We start from the raw sequence: 12019 nt of genomic DNA, 5'->3' as shown, positions 1-12019 counted from the left end.
TTATCCACATCCATTTGTTGCTCGTCTCGAATCTCATCGAGATCTAACTTTAGATCTAACTTTACTCCCACTTGGCTTTGTAGGAAGACATTCTTTCTATAAAGACATTATCGTGAGCAACAAACACTTTGTTCTACGCGATTATAGGAATAATACCTCTTAGTTTCCATGAGAAAACCCATGAAGAACTATTTTTCTTTTAGGGTGTACTATGTTACCTTTGTAAACATTTTACATTGATTTCATATCCCTCAATCCTGTTTAGAAAAGATAACTTTTGGAACATTTCCAAATCATAACTCTTATGACATCTTTTCTACTGCTTTGGTCAAGTTTCTTGTTTAGTATATTCGCAATTGTTGTTGTTCTAATGCATATCCTCAAAACGATATTTGTAAATCATTAAATCTTAGATCGAACAATGGAAAGCAAAGTTTGATTCCTTCTTCATAAACATACACTTTAATTGTAATGTTTCTGGATTGTGAATTTAATTCAACAATTCCCTTTAGATGATCATTCCTTTTGAGTTAAATATTTATCACAACAATCATATTGTGGTGTTAAATTGTTTATCTCAAACTAATTTTACATTTCATTTTGGAACTTTGAACATCTCAATGTTTCCAAGCTTTACTTCATTAAGTAATTATCGATATATTTACTTAAATCGTTAGTAAAAGCAATGAAATAGTTAAATCTCTTTGCTAGTTTTGAACTTATTGATTCACATACATCATATGTATGAGTACCAAAAGGTCATTTTAGCCTCTTTTACCCTTTCTATTAAAAGGCAACTTGGTCATTTTAACTTTTATCAAGCATGACTTATAATTCTCAAGTGATTCATAATCATATAAGAATGAGAGTCCATCCAAAACTTTGGATGTGCAAATGGTTAATGTGACCCAACCTTACTTTGTTATAAGTAAGTGTATTTTGAATCATCTAAATCTTATTTTTTGATCTACTTATATCAATGTCATAAAACAAAATTAACTCATATCTAGCAAAATAAATGAAAACAATTTATTACCTTGGTCATGGATCAACACTTGTCCAAGCCAAGTAAACTAAATTCAGTATTCAAAACAATAAAACCGAAATATTGTCTCATCAAAACTGGAAATTGTTCTAAAATCATGATAATTAATCAAAATTTAAAACTATGAAGCTATCTCTGGCCACTCAAACACTTCTAGTGAACCTTTAAGTTCCATTTCCTTGCTAGCTTCACTTATTTGCAGTTCCTGCGCAACATCACTATGTTAAGCACTGCAACTTGGTATCATATACCTAAGTGAAAGTTAAAATGTATATAACATTATACCTGAGGTTGATGCTCCATTCTTCTTGAGGAAGTCATGGTATTTCTGGCAATTTCGCTTCCAATGCCCCCTCTTCTTGCAGTAAACGCATTCACTTTCACTTGCAACCTTGGGCTTTGGAGTCGTCTTAGGCTTTTCAGGAGCCTTGGAAACTTGCTTGCCCTTGCTCTTAGCACTAGCCTTTTGCCCCTTCTTCTTGAACCCCTTTCCCTTTTGAATCATAAGAACTTCCTTCTTAGGTTCCTTAGGGATTTGTTTCTCAACACTAACCAACATTGTATGAAATTGATTCATAGTCTTTGCAGTGGCAGTCATGTTAAAATTCATGATAAACTGGTTGAAACTTTCTGGTACTGAATGGAGAATGATGTGTGTTGCCAAATCATCACTGTATGGGTGCCCCAGTTTTTCCATACTTTGAATTAGGCCGATCATTTTGAAAACATGATCATGAACTGTGGCTCCCTTCTCCATCCTACAATCCAGAATTTCACGATGGAGCTCATACCTTTCAACCCTAGCTTGTTTCTTAAACAAAGCTTTGAGTTCTTGCATGATTGAGTAGGCATCCTGGTCCTCAAAACGCTTTTGAAGACTAGGCTCCATGGTAGCAATCATTAAGCAAGTGATAGGTATAGCTCTGTCATGAGCTTCCTTCTGCTTCTTGATCTCTGCCGCAGTTGGATTTTCTGGCAAAGGTCTTGGTAATGGGGTATCAATGATATCCTCTTTACCCTCAGATTTCAGAACAAGTCTTAGCATTCTTTCCCAAGTGGAAAAGTTCTCCCCTGTCAACCTATCCTTCTCAAGGAATGGTCGAAGGTTGTAAACGTTGTTGTCATTGTGATTACGGCTACCCATCTATGTCAAAATAAGGCAAAGTTTAATAATTATGTTTAATTTAAAATTAAAGTACCATAAACGCATTCATTTGGTAACTTTAAAACACTTTATTCAATAATTAATTGATCCCAATTGAATTTAAGTGATTCCAAGATCTTTTATTTGTGCAATAATTGACCGTACTTTGGCCCTACCATCAACCATTACATTTTCAAGGTGAGTAAACTCTTTACTGATTACAACTCTTGTAACTCTTGGTTGAATATTTAATCATCACATGTTTAATTATTTCCCTTTGCTTCAAGGTTCTAAACTCTTTAGGTAACCTTGTTGAGCACAACCAATTAAAAGTGTAAAATTTGTTTTACCCCCACTTCCCTAAGATATAATATGACACCCAGCTTTGGCATGACCCATCATAAATATCGAAGGTTTCATCGGGTTTTTAATTGGAAAAGCAATCTCAATATTACTGGGACCTAGATTTATTATGTTGTGATTAGTTAGTGAACTCTAGTGCATCATCAATCAACATAAATAAAATCTAACATGAATAATCTACTAATGCAATAAATCATGACATATTATGGCCCCTTAGTCCTAAGAAAACTAGAAATGAAAAAACTCCCACTTGAATCGTCATTGATCTCCATCCACCTCGCTCCTTTGGGCCTTCACTTCATGGGCTTCTTTGGACTAACACTATTTAAATAACTATTCTATTTACTTTACACAAAAGTTACAAAAATACTTAACGGTACGCAGACCGTATTTAGATTACAAAAATACATCACGATGCGCAGATCGTATTTAAGAATCCATGGGCCATACTAGTCTTTATATAGAAACATAATATCATATATTATAAAAGTGCCATATAATAAATCACTTAACATGCTTGTCTAAACTACAACATCGAATGTTCATAATAAAGTCAACGCATTTCCTAAAATATCTCATATTTTAATCATAATTAGATAATATCACATATTATTCATGACCGATAATAAAATATCATATATTTAATTTAGTCATGAGATAGAATCAAATCATATTTTAATCTAGAAAGATAACTCATATTTAATCTTTCATGATTATCCTAACAAATTTACGAGATTCCTAATTACTAGCCAATCAAATAATTTTAAAATCAATTATATCCTAATCTAATTATGGGATAATCACATTATTTAAATAAATTATTATCCTTTTGGAATATGCTCAGAATATCCTAGTTAATCTTATCCAAAATTAACCACTTTAATTAGGATAATTACCAGTTTAACAACTTTAAATATGGATAATATCAAATATAACAATTCTTGAATATTTGATTTTATTTTAAAATAAAAGATTTTATCCAAATAAAACCAACTTTATCTTTTAAAATAAAAGATCATATTTTCAAAATATTTTATCTTATCCAAAATAAAACTGATTTTATCCCAAAATAATTCATAATTATCTTGAAATAATTTTTTTTAAAAATAAGATAATTTTTTTTTTTGAAAAACCCGTGACTGCACGGTTGGCAACCGTGGTTGGCTAGCCGGGGCTAGCCACGGTGGCTGGCTGCTTTGCAGCAGCCACTGCCGCAAGGCAGCAGCAACCAGCAGCAGCGGCAGCCATGGCAGCAGCGTGCAACACTTGCACAACTGCTGCCTCAGCCACCAAGACCGCCGCCCTCTCCCTTCCCCTCCCTCTTGGACCGCCACCTGATCGGCAGCCGTCGTGGCTGTGCCACCCAGCCGCGGCTGCCGGCCACCTAAAATAGTTTTTTTTTGTGTTTTAATTTAATTAAAATAACATTTATCATAATTAAATTAAATCAGTCCATAAGATTAAAATTAAATCACATTCAACTTTAAAATTAGGGTTCTTCATAAAATTAATCCCAATTTAATTCTAACTTTTAAAATTAAATTTATGATCATACACAAAACACTTTTATGCATAAATCAATCTAATTAAAATTATGAATCATAAAATAAATCGAATTAAATCAAAATCAAGCACAAAAATCATATTTTAGGGCTAGGATTTTCGAAAAATTCGAAATTTAGGGTTAGGGGGTTCGAAAATTTCGAACACATTAGGGCTAAAATTCAGTCCCTTCATGGCTATTTTGAGCATAATTAAATCACATTTAATCAATTCCAAAAGTTTAATCACATTAAAAATAATAATTGAACCATAATTAAAATAATTTCTCCCTCTTAATTGATTATAAAATTAACGTGGACATCAAATAATCGTATAATTATGATCTAGCGCGTTCATGCAAGAGGCTAAATGATACCACTGTAGGAGTTTATAGGTACTACGCAGCGGAAATAATCATGAATCATATTCAATCAAGTACCAATCCCAAGAATCACATGCATAACACACAAGACACATAATCACACCTTTGACGCGTGAATTCCACGAAGCTATTCGACAAGAAAATCAGGGAGAGAATAGAGCCCCAAGCGTTGCTCCTCTACTTAGTCCACGAGATTCAAACAAGCCGTCCACCAATACTAGATTGGTCAAGTGATTGAGGAAAACCACGATCACCACCTTTATGGACAACCGACCACTACACGAACCACCACCACCACGACACACCACCGGCGCCTAGGAGGAGGAGAGAGTCGTGAGAGAGAGAGGTGGTTGGGGCTTTTGGGCTAGGGCACGAAGCCCAAAACTCCCTTGTCCACTCCATATGGCCGGCCACCTAGAGTGATGAGGCCCGTGATGGGCCTCGTCCTCTAATGCTCGATCTAGCCCCTTTGTGTGACCTTATAGGATCCGTCCAATTGGGCTTTGGGCTATTTTACTAGTCCAAAGATCGTTAGTACCTCTAGCTATGGCAAAAAGACGACCCAAAAGTACGAACTTAATTATCTCCATAATTTGATCCAATTATATATCTAGTAATTGCACACGACGAAGACATAACTCCTTCAGACCTCACATATGTATCTCTTGTGATGTTTCCTTCCCTAACACCCTCCATACCTCTCTTCTTTGTTTTTTAAGTGGTGTTATGCAACCGTGAGTGAGTGAATGAGGATTTAATTATGTGGGTTGAGCTCTCACAATATATATAAGAGTGATGTGGAGTTGAAGGTGGTTGGGGAGCATTTACCAATGATTTAAATTACCGTTACTTTATCTTATGGATGTCAAATCTACTAATGGTTTAAGTCGTCATTATCTTGAACTAACATCTATAAGAACTGACCAGTGGACAATACATTGCCTAGATGTCTGCTACACTTTATGTCTTACATTTATGCAAGTCCACATTTCCCGTTGGGCTTCTTGATGAGGAGTCTAAAATAATTTGATTTTTTTCTTAGCGCTACTCCTATAATGTTGCATCTGTATATATTAGCATATCAATATCGGAGGGCTATCAATCTACTATTTCAAATTTTCGAACAATTACCCAGATGTCTCGTCAATTTAAATGATTGTTTTATCTCTTGTTTAGTTATGAAAATTCATTAGATTAGTAACAATTTTTTTATAATATAGTTTCTTGGGGAAACCTTACGTATGACGTTACCGATCAAGTGTTTGGCATGGTGATATCCCAAAATGTTGCTAGTGATTGTTGTTGCTAATAATACGGAAAATACTTCGTTCTTGTTTAACTAAAAATCTGTCGGACTTATTTGCATATTAAAGGAAAATCACTAGTCGATTTTTTTAATCATTATAGCGTGACTATATATTATACATGTATACGTCATATATATACAAAATTTATCTCAACTTATAATCTGACTTTCTGTTTTTAAAACCAATTAGAGCAAGAAATAATGGGAAAGATGGTAAAGTTATAAGATTTGTTTTTGGTTTGGCCATTGGATGCTTGTCACGTGTCTGCAGAACAGATGGTTTACTTATTTTTGTAGGACTAGTACACTTGAAGTGTGTAGAGGTCAACTTTATGATTGCTTTTGGTATTCGTATGTTATTTGGGATGTGAGATGTCCATTATTTACTTTAATGAATTAAAGTGGTAGACAAAATACTAATGACGATAATAATTAGAGTGGTAGTCAAAATACTAATGATTATGATAAGAGGTTATAATTGGAATAATAATAACAATAATAATAACAATAAAGTAATTAACAATAACAATGATTATGATAAGGTACTAATAACAATAATAATAATAATATTATTAATTATTATTATAATTATTAACTTTATTATTATTATATTGGAGAGACTAATAATAATAATAATAATAATAATAATAATAATAATAAAACCTAAAAGTTATTCTAAACAACACCACATACTTGTGGTTTCTGAAAACATGAAAGCTACGTTTGGAAAATTATCACACGTGGGAAAGTGGTCCCAACATGTTCTCATAAACTATGACGAACATTATGGGTCTCAGGCCCACGGCTCTTACGGGTAGGCCCGTACGATGTTACTAATTTAAATATTTTTTCTATTTAAATTTTTTAATTTTATATAATGAAAAATGATTATGTCCTTATATGTCATTTCCTCCAGAACAAATGCTACGCTATGCTCTTAGTGATATTTGTATCATTTGTACCCTAGTCAACCCACAAAACATATTTATAAAGTCAATCGCTGTAATATGAAACACCTACACCATTCAAAGTTAAGTTTGATCGATTTACAACTACCCTATTCATATTTAGATTATCAATTAGAGTAGAAACAGTCCCAAAAAAGCCCTACCCACTTCCTATAATAGCCGAATAAACAAAACTTTACATCAGTTAGATGGTCACCTTCAAGTAAAAGGCATACCTTCCAACTCCACATACACCTTTTCACCGAGTTGGACCCCCTCACCACGCATCATTTCGGGCACTCCTTTCTTAATGCTGCAGGACACAATTGACTTATTTTTGTCGAACCTCATTCACATTGTTTCTTTCCATTTGCGTTTCACCCAAAGTTCTATCGAAGTTTCTTTCCCAAGTCCTTAGAAATGTGCTTTAGCAAACGGTAGAGGAACATTCTAGAAAAACAATCACCAACAACAACGTTGTATGAATATGGAAAATATGAAACGGCTTAAGGAACAATGGTGTTGTTAAAAATTGAAAAAAATAAGGATGTTTTGTTCAAATTGACAACCTTAAGGATGCTTTACTAAGATGTGAACTACTTGTTCCAATACTATGTAAATGTAGGGTAAAAAATTATAACAATAATAGAGTAGTCAACTTACAATTCTAGGTTTCCTCATGTATCCTTTGGTGAAAGTAAACTTGAAGGAGGGTATTCCAAGTACTTCCGTTGGAACGAACTCCGATGTGTCAGCATCACCGATTGAGCCGTCATGCTCTATGAGTTTAAATTAATCTATGAACTGTGATCTCTTCACCGTCACGCCAAATCCTAACCTCATTCATAGGGGTGTTAACAAACCGATCCTGCTCGTGAATTGTTCGATGCTCGGCTCGGTCAAAGCTCGGTCAAATCTCGGCTCGAGCGGGCTCGACTCGAGTTTGAGTTTGGCTTGACATCTTAACAAGCCAATCCTGAGCCACCCATGGCTCGGCTCGAAAGCTCTTGAACAAGCTCGAATATTTTTTTATATTAACATTTTATTATATATATTAAATAACAAAATAAATAAATAAATAAAACTATTTAGACTTTTTTTGCATACGTATTTCCCAATTCTTGTATTGGGCCTCATTTTCATTTATAGATTTACCCTCCATTATACACATCTCAATATAATACCTTCAAGTTTCAACCCTAGCCGTTATTGCCTGATTGTCTCCCTTAGTTCTTCACTCCACTGTTTGCCTCACTCCTCTGATCCAATTAAGCAATCCTCTGACGGGTGAGTAGTCTTCCTATCAAACTTTGATTTCACCTGTTTGCCTCGCTCTTTTGGTTCGTTAGTCCTCCGAAGCTCCGATAAAAATATGGCAGGTGACTTTCGTTCAATTGTCTCATGAAATTATTTAAGTTAGTTATGAGTGATATATTGATTATGTAATTAAGCAAGATTTGATTTCATAGTTTGGTTATGAACAACAAAATCAAATTCGTTTATCTATGTTTAATGTCTTGTACGAGTTTGTTTGGATATGAGTTTAAATTAATTTATTTTTGTTTAAATTTGTTAATTTTTTGGACAAATTATTGTGTTTCTGGTTGTACTTCTTAAATTTATTATAAATTTGTTGTTAAATAATATCTTGTACTCGTGCAATGAGTTTCATCTTTATTCATAATTTGTGGGTGCATGTTAAATTAGAGAATTTAATTGTTAAAATGGTTGGTAATTGAAATTGTATAATACCACTGTGCATTTGTGCATTGTCTCTAATTTTTTTATGTTGCATTATTTTTCCTCAGATGAATGTAATTCTACACAATTACCAACTCCTAATTGTTCTTCTACACCTTGTGTAAGAATTCTTTGTGAATCATGGTGATGAAATGCAAATACCCAATGCTGAATTGGAGGAGGAGGACAATGTTGAAGAAGGGGTACCCATTAACAACCAATCAGAGACAAATAAGGAAGATGTATCCCAACATGCTAAGAGAGCAAGGACATCTGAAGTATGGAAAGACTTTGACGAACCTTTTCTCGTAAGTGGAAAACGGAAAACTAAATGTAAGCATTGCAAAAGAATTTTTAGTTTTCCTAAATCTGGTTGTACAAGTCATTTAATACGTCATGCTTCTACTTGTTTACCAAAAAAAAATTTATTGAAAAAACAATCTATACTAAACTTTTTGCCATCTTATTCAAGTGCGGGTACACCTGATTTTGAATTTATTAGTGCTTTGCATAATGGCAAACTTGATATGTTGAGTATGATAAAAGAGATTGCAGATTGGATTATAATGTATGAGAAACCATTTTTTGTTGTAGAAGAAGTAGGGTTCAATATGATGTTAAAGAGGGGAATACCACAATGGAAAAGTGTATCATGTCATACTATAAGAAATGATGCATTTAAAGCTTATGATATTGATAAAAAGAAGTTGAAAGAAACCTTAAAAGATGTGGATAGGATTTCTCTAACCACGGATTTATGGCGTTCAAGACCACAAAGGATTGAGTACATGGTTCTTACGGGTCATTATGTTGATCGTGATTGGAAATTACAAAAGCGAGTGTTGAGCTTTGTACATATACCTCCTCCTCGAAAGGGAAAAGACATAGCAAATTGCATATTTAAGTGTTTAAAGGAAAGGGACATTGAAAACAAAGTAAGTTGTTAATAATACATTTGAATATATTTATTCCATATACTTGTTATTAGTGATAAAATTAACACCTTTTTTTTTTAGGTCTTCACGGTATCAGTTGACAATGCCACCGCAAATGATTCAAGCATACAAATCATGAGAGACACTTTCTCACATACTAAGAGGTTGATTTGTGGGGGAAAATTGTTCCATGTTCGTTGTTATGCACATATTCTTAACATCATGGTGCAACATGGTCTCAAACAAGTCAAATCAATCATTAAGAATGTTCACGATTATGTTGATTACCTTAATGGAAGTGAGGCAAGATTAATAAAGTTTTGTGAGATTGTCCAACAATTTAATCTCAAAGAGAGGAAACTAATTCTTGAATGCAAGACCCGATGGAATTCAACATATGATATGCTTGCTTGTGCTATCAAATTTAAGGATGTATTTTCTAGACTTGCTTTAGAGGATAATGAGTATGTTTATTGTCCTAGTGCCGATGAGTGGTTGAAAATTGAAAAATTGCTTGATATCCTAAAGGTGTTTTATGATACTACTAATATTATCTCGGAATCAGAATATCCTACTTCTAATTTTTTTTTGTCCGAGGTATATTACATTAAAGAAATGTTGGATAGAATTTATGATGCCCCTGATATGTTTGTTAAAGATATGGTCAAAAATATGAAAGAAGGGTTTGATAAGTATTGGGGTGAATGCAATTTGATCATGGCTATTGGTGGAATTTTAGACCCTCGTGTAAAAATGAAGGTTGTTGAAATTACTTTTCCTACAATGTTTCCTTCAGATAAAGTTAGGGATAATATACATAAAGTTAGAGATACTTTGTTTGAGTTGTATGATGAGTATTATAATATGTATCCCCCTTTGATGGAGGAATTTGGTGAATGTGAAAACGGTACTTCAAAAACTAACATGGGGCCAAGTCTTCATGGGATGTCTAGAATTTTACAAGTTGTAAGAAGTAGGCAAACATCTCAACCTAGGAAATCAGAAGTAGAGTTGTACCTTGAGGAAGAAACTTATATTGATGAAGGAAATAGCCCAACTAAGTTTGATGTCTTGCATTGGTGGAAAGAAAGAGCTAAAAAATATCGCATTTTGTCTAAAGTGGCTACGGATGTTTTAGCTATTCCTATTACAACCGTTGCTTTTGAGGCTACTTTTAGTGCTGGAAGTTGGGTTATTGATCCTTATCGAGCTTCACTGCTTCCCGAAACCGTACAAATGCTAATATGCACCGGAGATTGGCGTAGGTCTCTTTTTGGAGTAAAAAGAAAGAACAAAGTAAGATACTAATATTTATTTTTCTTTTTCTTTTATATGTTCCTTTTCTATTTATATGTGTAAATTGTATATATAACTTTATTATAATTTTATAAACTCTTCTATGTAGAATGTTGATGAAGATGAGCTAAAGGAAATCACTCTTCCAATTCCTTAGGTTAGTTTTCTGTAACTTTTTCTCCTTATACTATATTATTCAAAATATATATTGACTACTCTTAATCTCTTACATATTGTGCAGGTGTTTGGGAATCATTATTAAAAAGACCAACAAAATATGGCAACAAAGAGGGGCTACTGCATGCTACTATTATTTATTGATCGAAAGCGAAACCATTAACTTTATAAATTTTGTAATATTTATGTAGTAGTTTGTACCAAATTTCGCTACCTATAAGTATTTATAGTCAATTTTGTACTTTGATAGCTAAAAATATTATTTTGTGCTTCACAATTGTATGTCTAATTCTTATAAGTTAGTTAAATTAAAACGGGATAAATTTTGTGTAAACAGGTAAAACTCAGACTAATTAAAGCTTTTAATGCTCACATCCTATATTCGAGCTCAAGCCGAGCCTTGAGTTGGGCTCGAGCTCGGACCGAGCTCGAGCCGAGCTCGAGCTCGAGCCAAGCCCTTGTATAAGTGTTTCGAGCTCGAGCCGAGCTCAATATCTCAGGCTTGACGAGTTCAACATTGTCGAGCTCGAGTCGAGCCTAGAGATGTTCGGTCTCAGCTCGGCTCGTTAACACCCCTACATACAACATTTTGTCACTAAATTCTAACATAAACTGAATACGGTCTTCAAGTTGAAATTTGTTTGAAGTAACAAACTCACTCCATCCATCACCTAAGGAACTCTCAACCACACCCCTATCATCAACACCCCGTCCCACTTTTACCTTGTACCCCTTGGTCTCAGTGCCTCTGTGTAGGCGAATCACATCCCCTTCACTCTTCTTATCGTCCCATATTTATTTCAATTCTGTACCATACACTTCGGAAGAGCCTAAGAACATTGAAAAGCATTTGTTATAAATGCTAGCCATCAAGGGTGCAAAAAAATCCAGAGTATCATATATTATTCATTAAGTACAGACATGAACTCACCACTTTTTCTTTCCAACGATGATTACGTAGTGTGAAGTCGTATCTAGAAGCAGACATTATGTTCCTACATCACATAGCAATATATTTAGAATTTGCTAATTAATTAAACCACAAAAACCACCACCAAGGAGTATTCCATGATTAATATGGTAGTGTGTACAAATAACAAGGCATTACATAACAATTTTCCTCTTCCTCAACACAAAACATG

The 12019-nt window shown here is 33.9% G+C and overlaps 1 protein-coding gene across 1 annotated transcript; it reads left to right on the top strand.

The window, feature by feature from the left end:
* Window positions 1-8621: 8621 nt before the first annotated feature.
* On the top strand, window positions 8622-10857 carry LOC110730786 (zinc finger BED domain-containing protein RICESLEEPER 2-like). The gene is made up of 3 exons (XM_021910608.1): window positions 8622-9404; window positions 9486-10700; window positions 10810-10857. Exons 1-3 carry the CDS (start codon window positions 8622-8624, stop codon window positions 10855-10857), a joined length of 2046 nt encoding a protein of 681 aa, XP_021766300.1.
* The last annotated feature ends 1162 nt before the right edge of the window (window positions 10858-12019 follow it).

Source organism: Chenopodium quinoa, unplaced genomic scaffold (assembly GCF_001683475.1).
Source record: "Chenopodium quinoa cultivar QQ74 unplaced genomic scaffold, ASM168347v1, whole genome shotgun sequence".
Lineage (NCBI taxonomy): Eukaryota > Viridiplantae > Streptophyta > Magnoliopsida > Caryophyllales > Amaranthaceae > Chenopodium > Chenopodium quinoa.
This window is presented reverse-complemented; position numbering and strand designations above follow the sequence as displayed.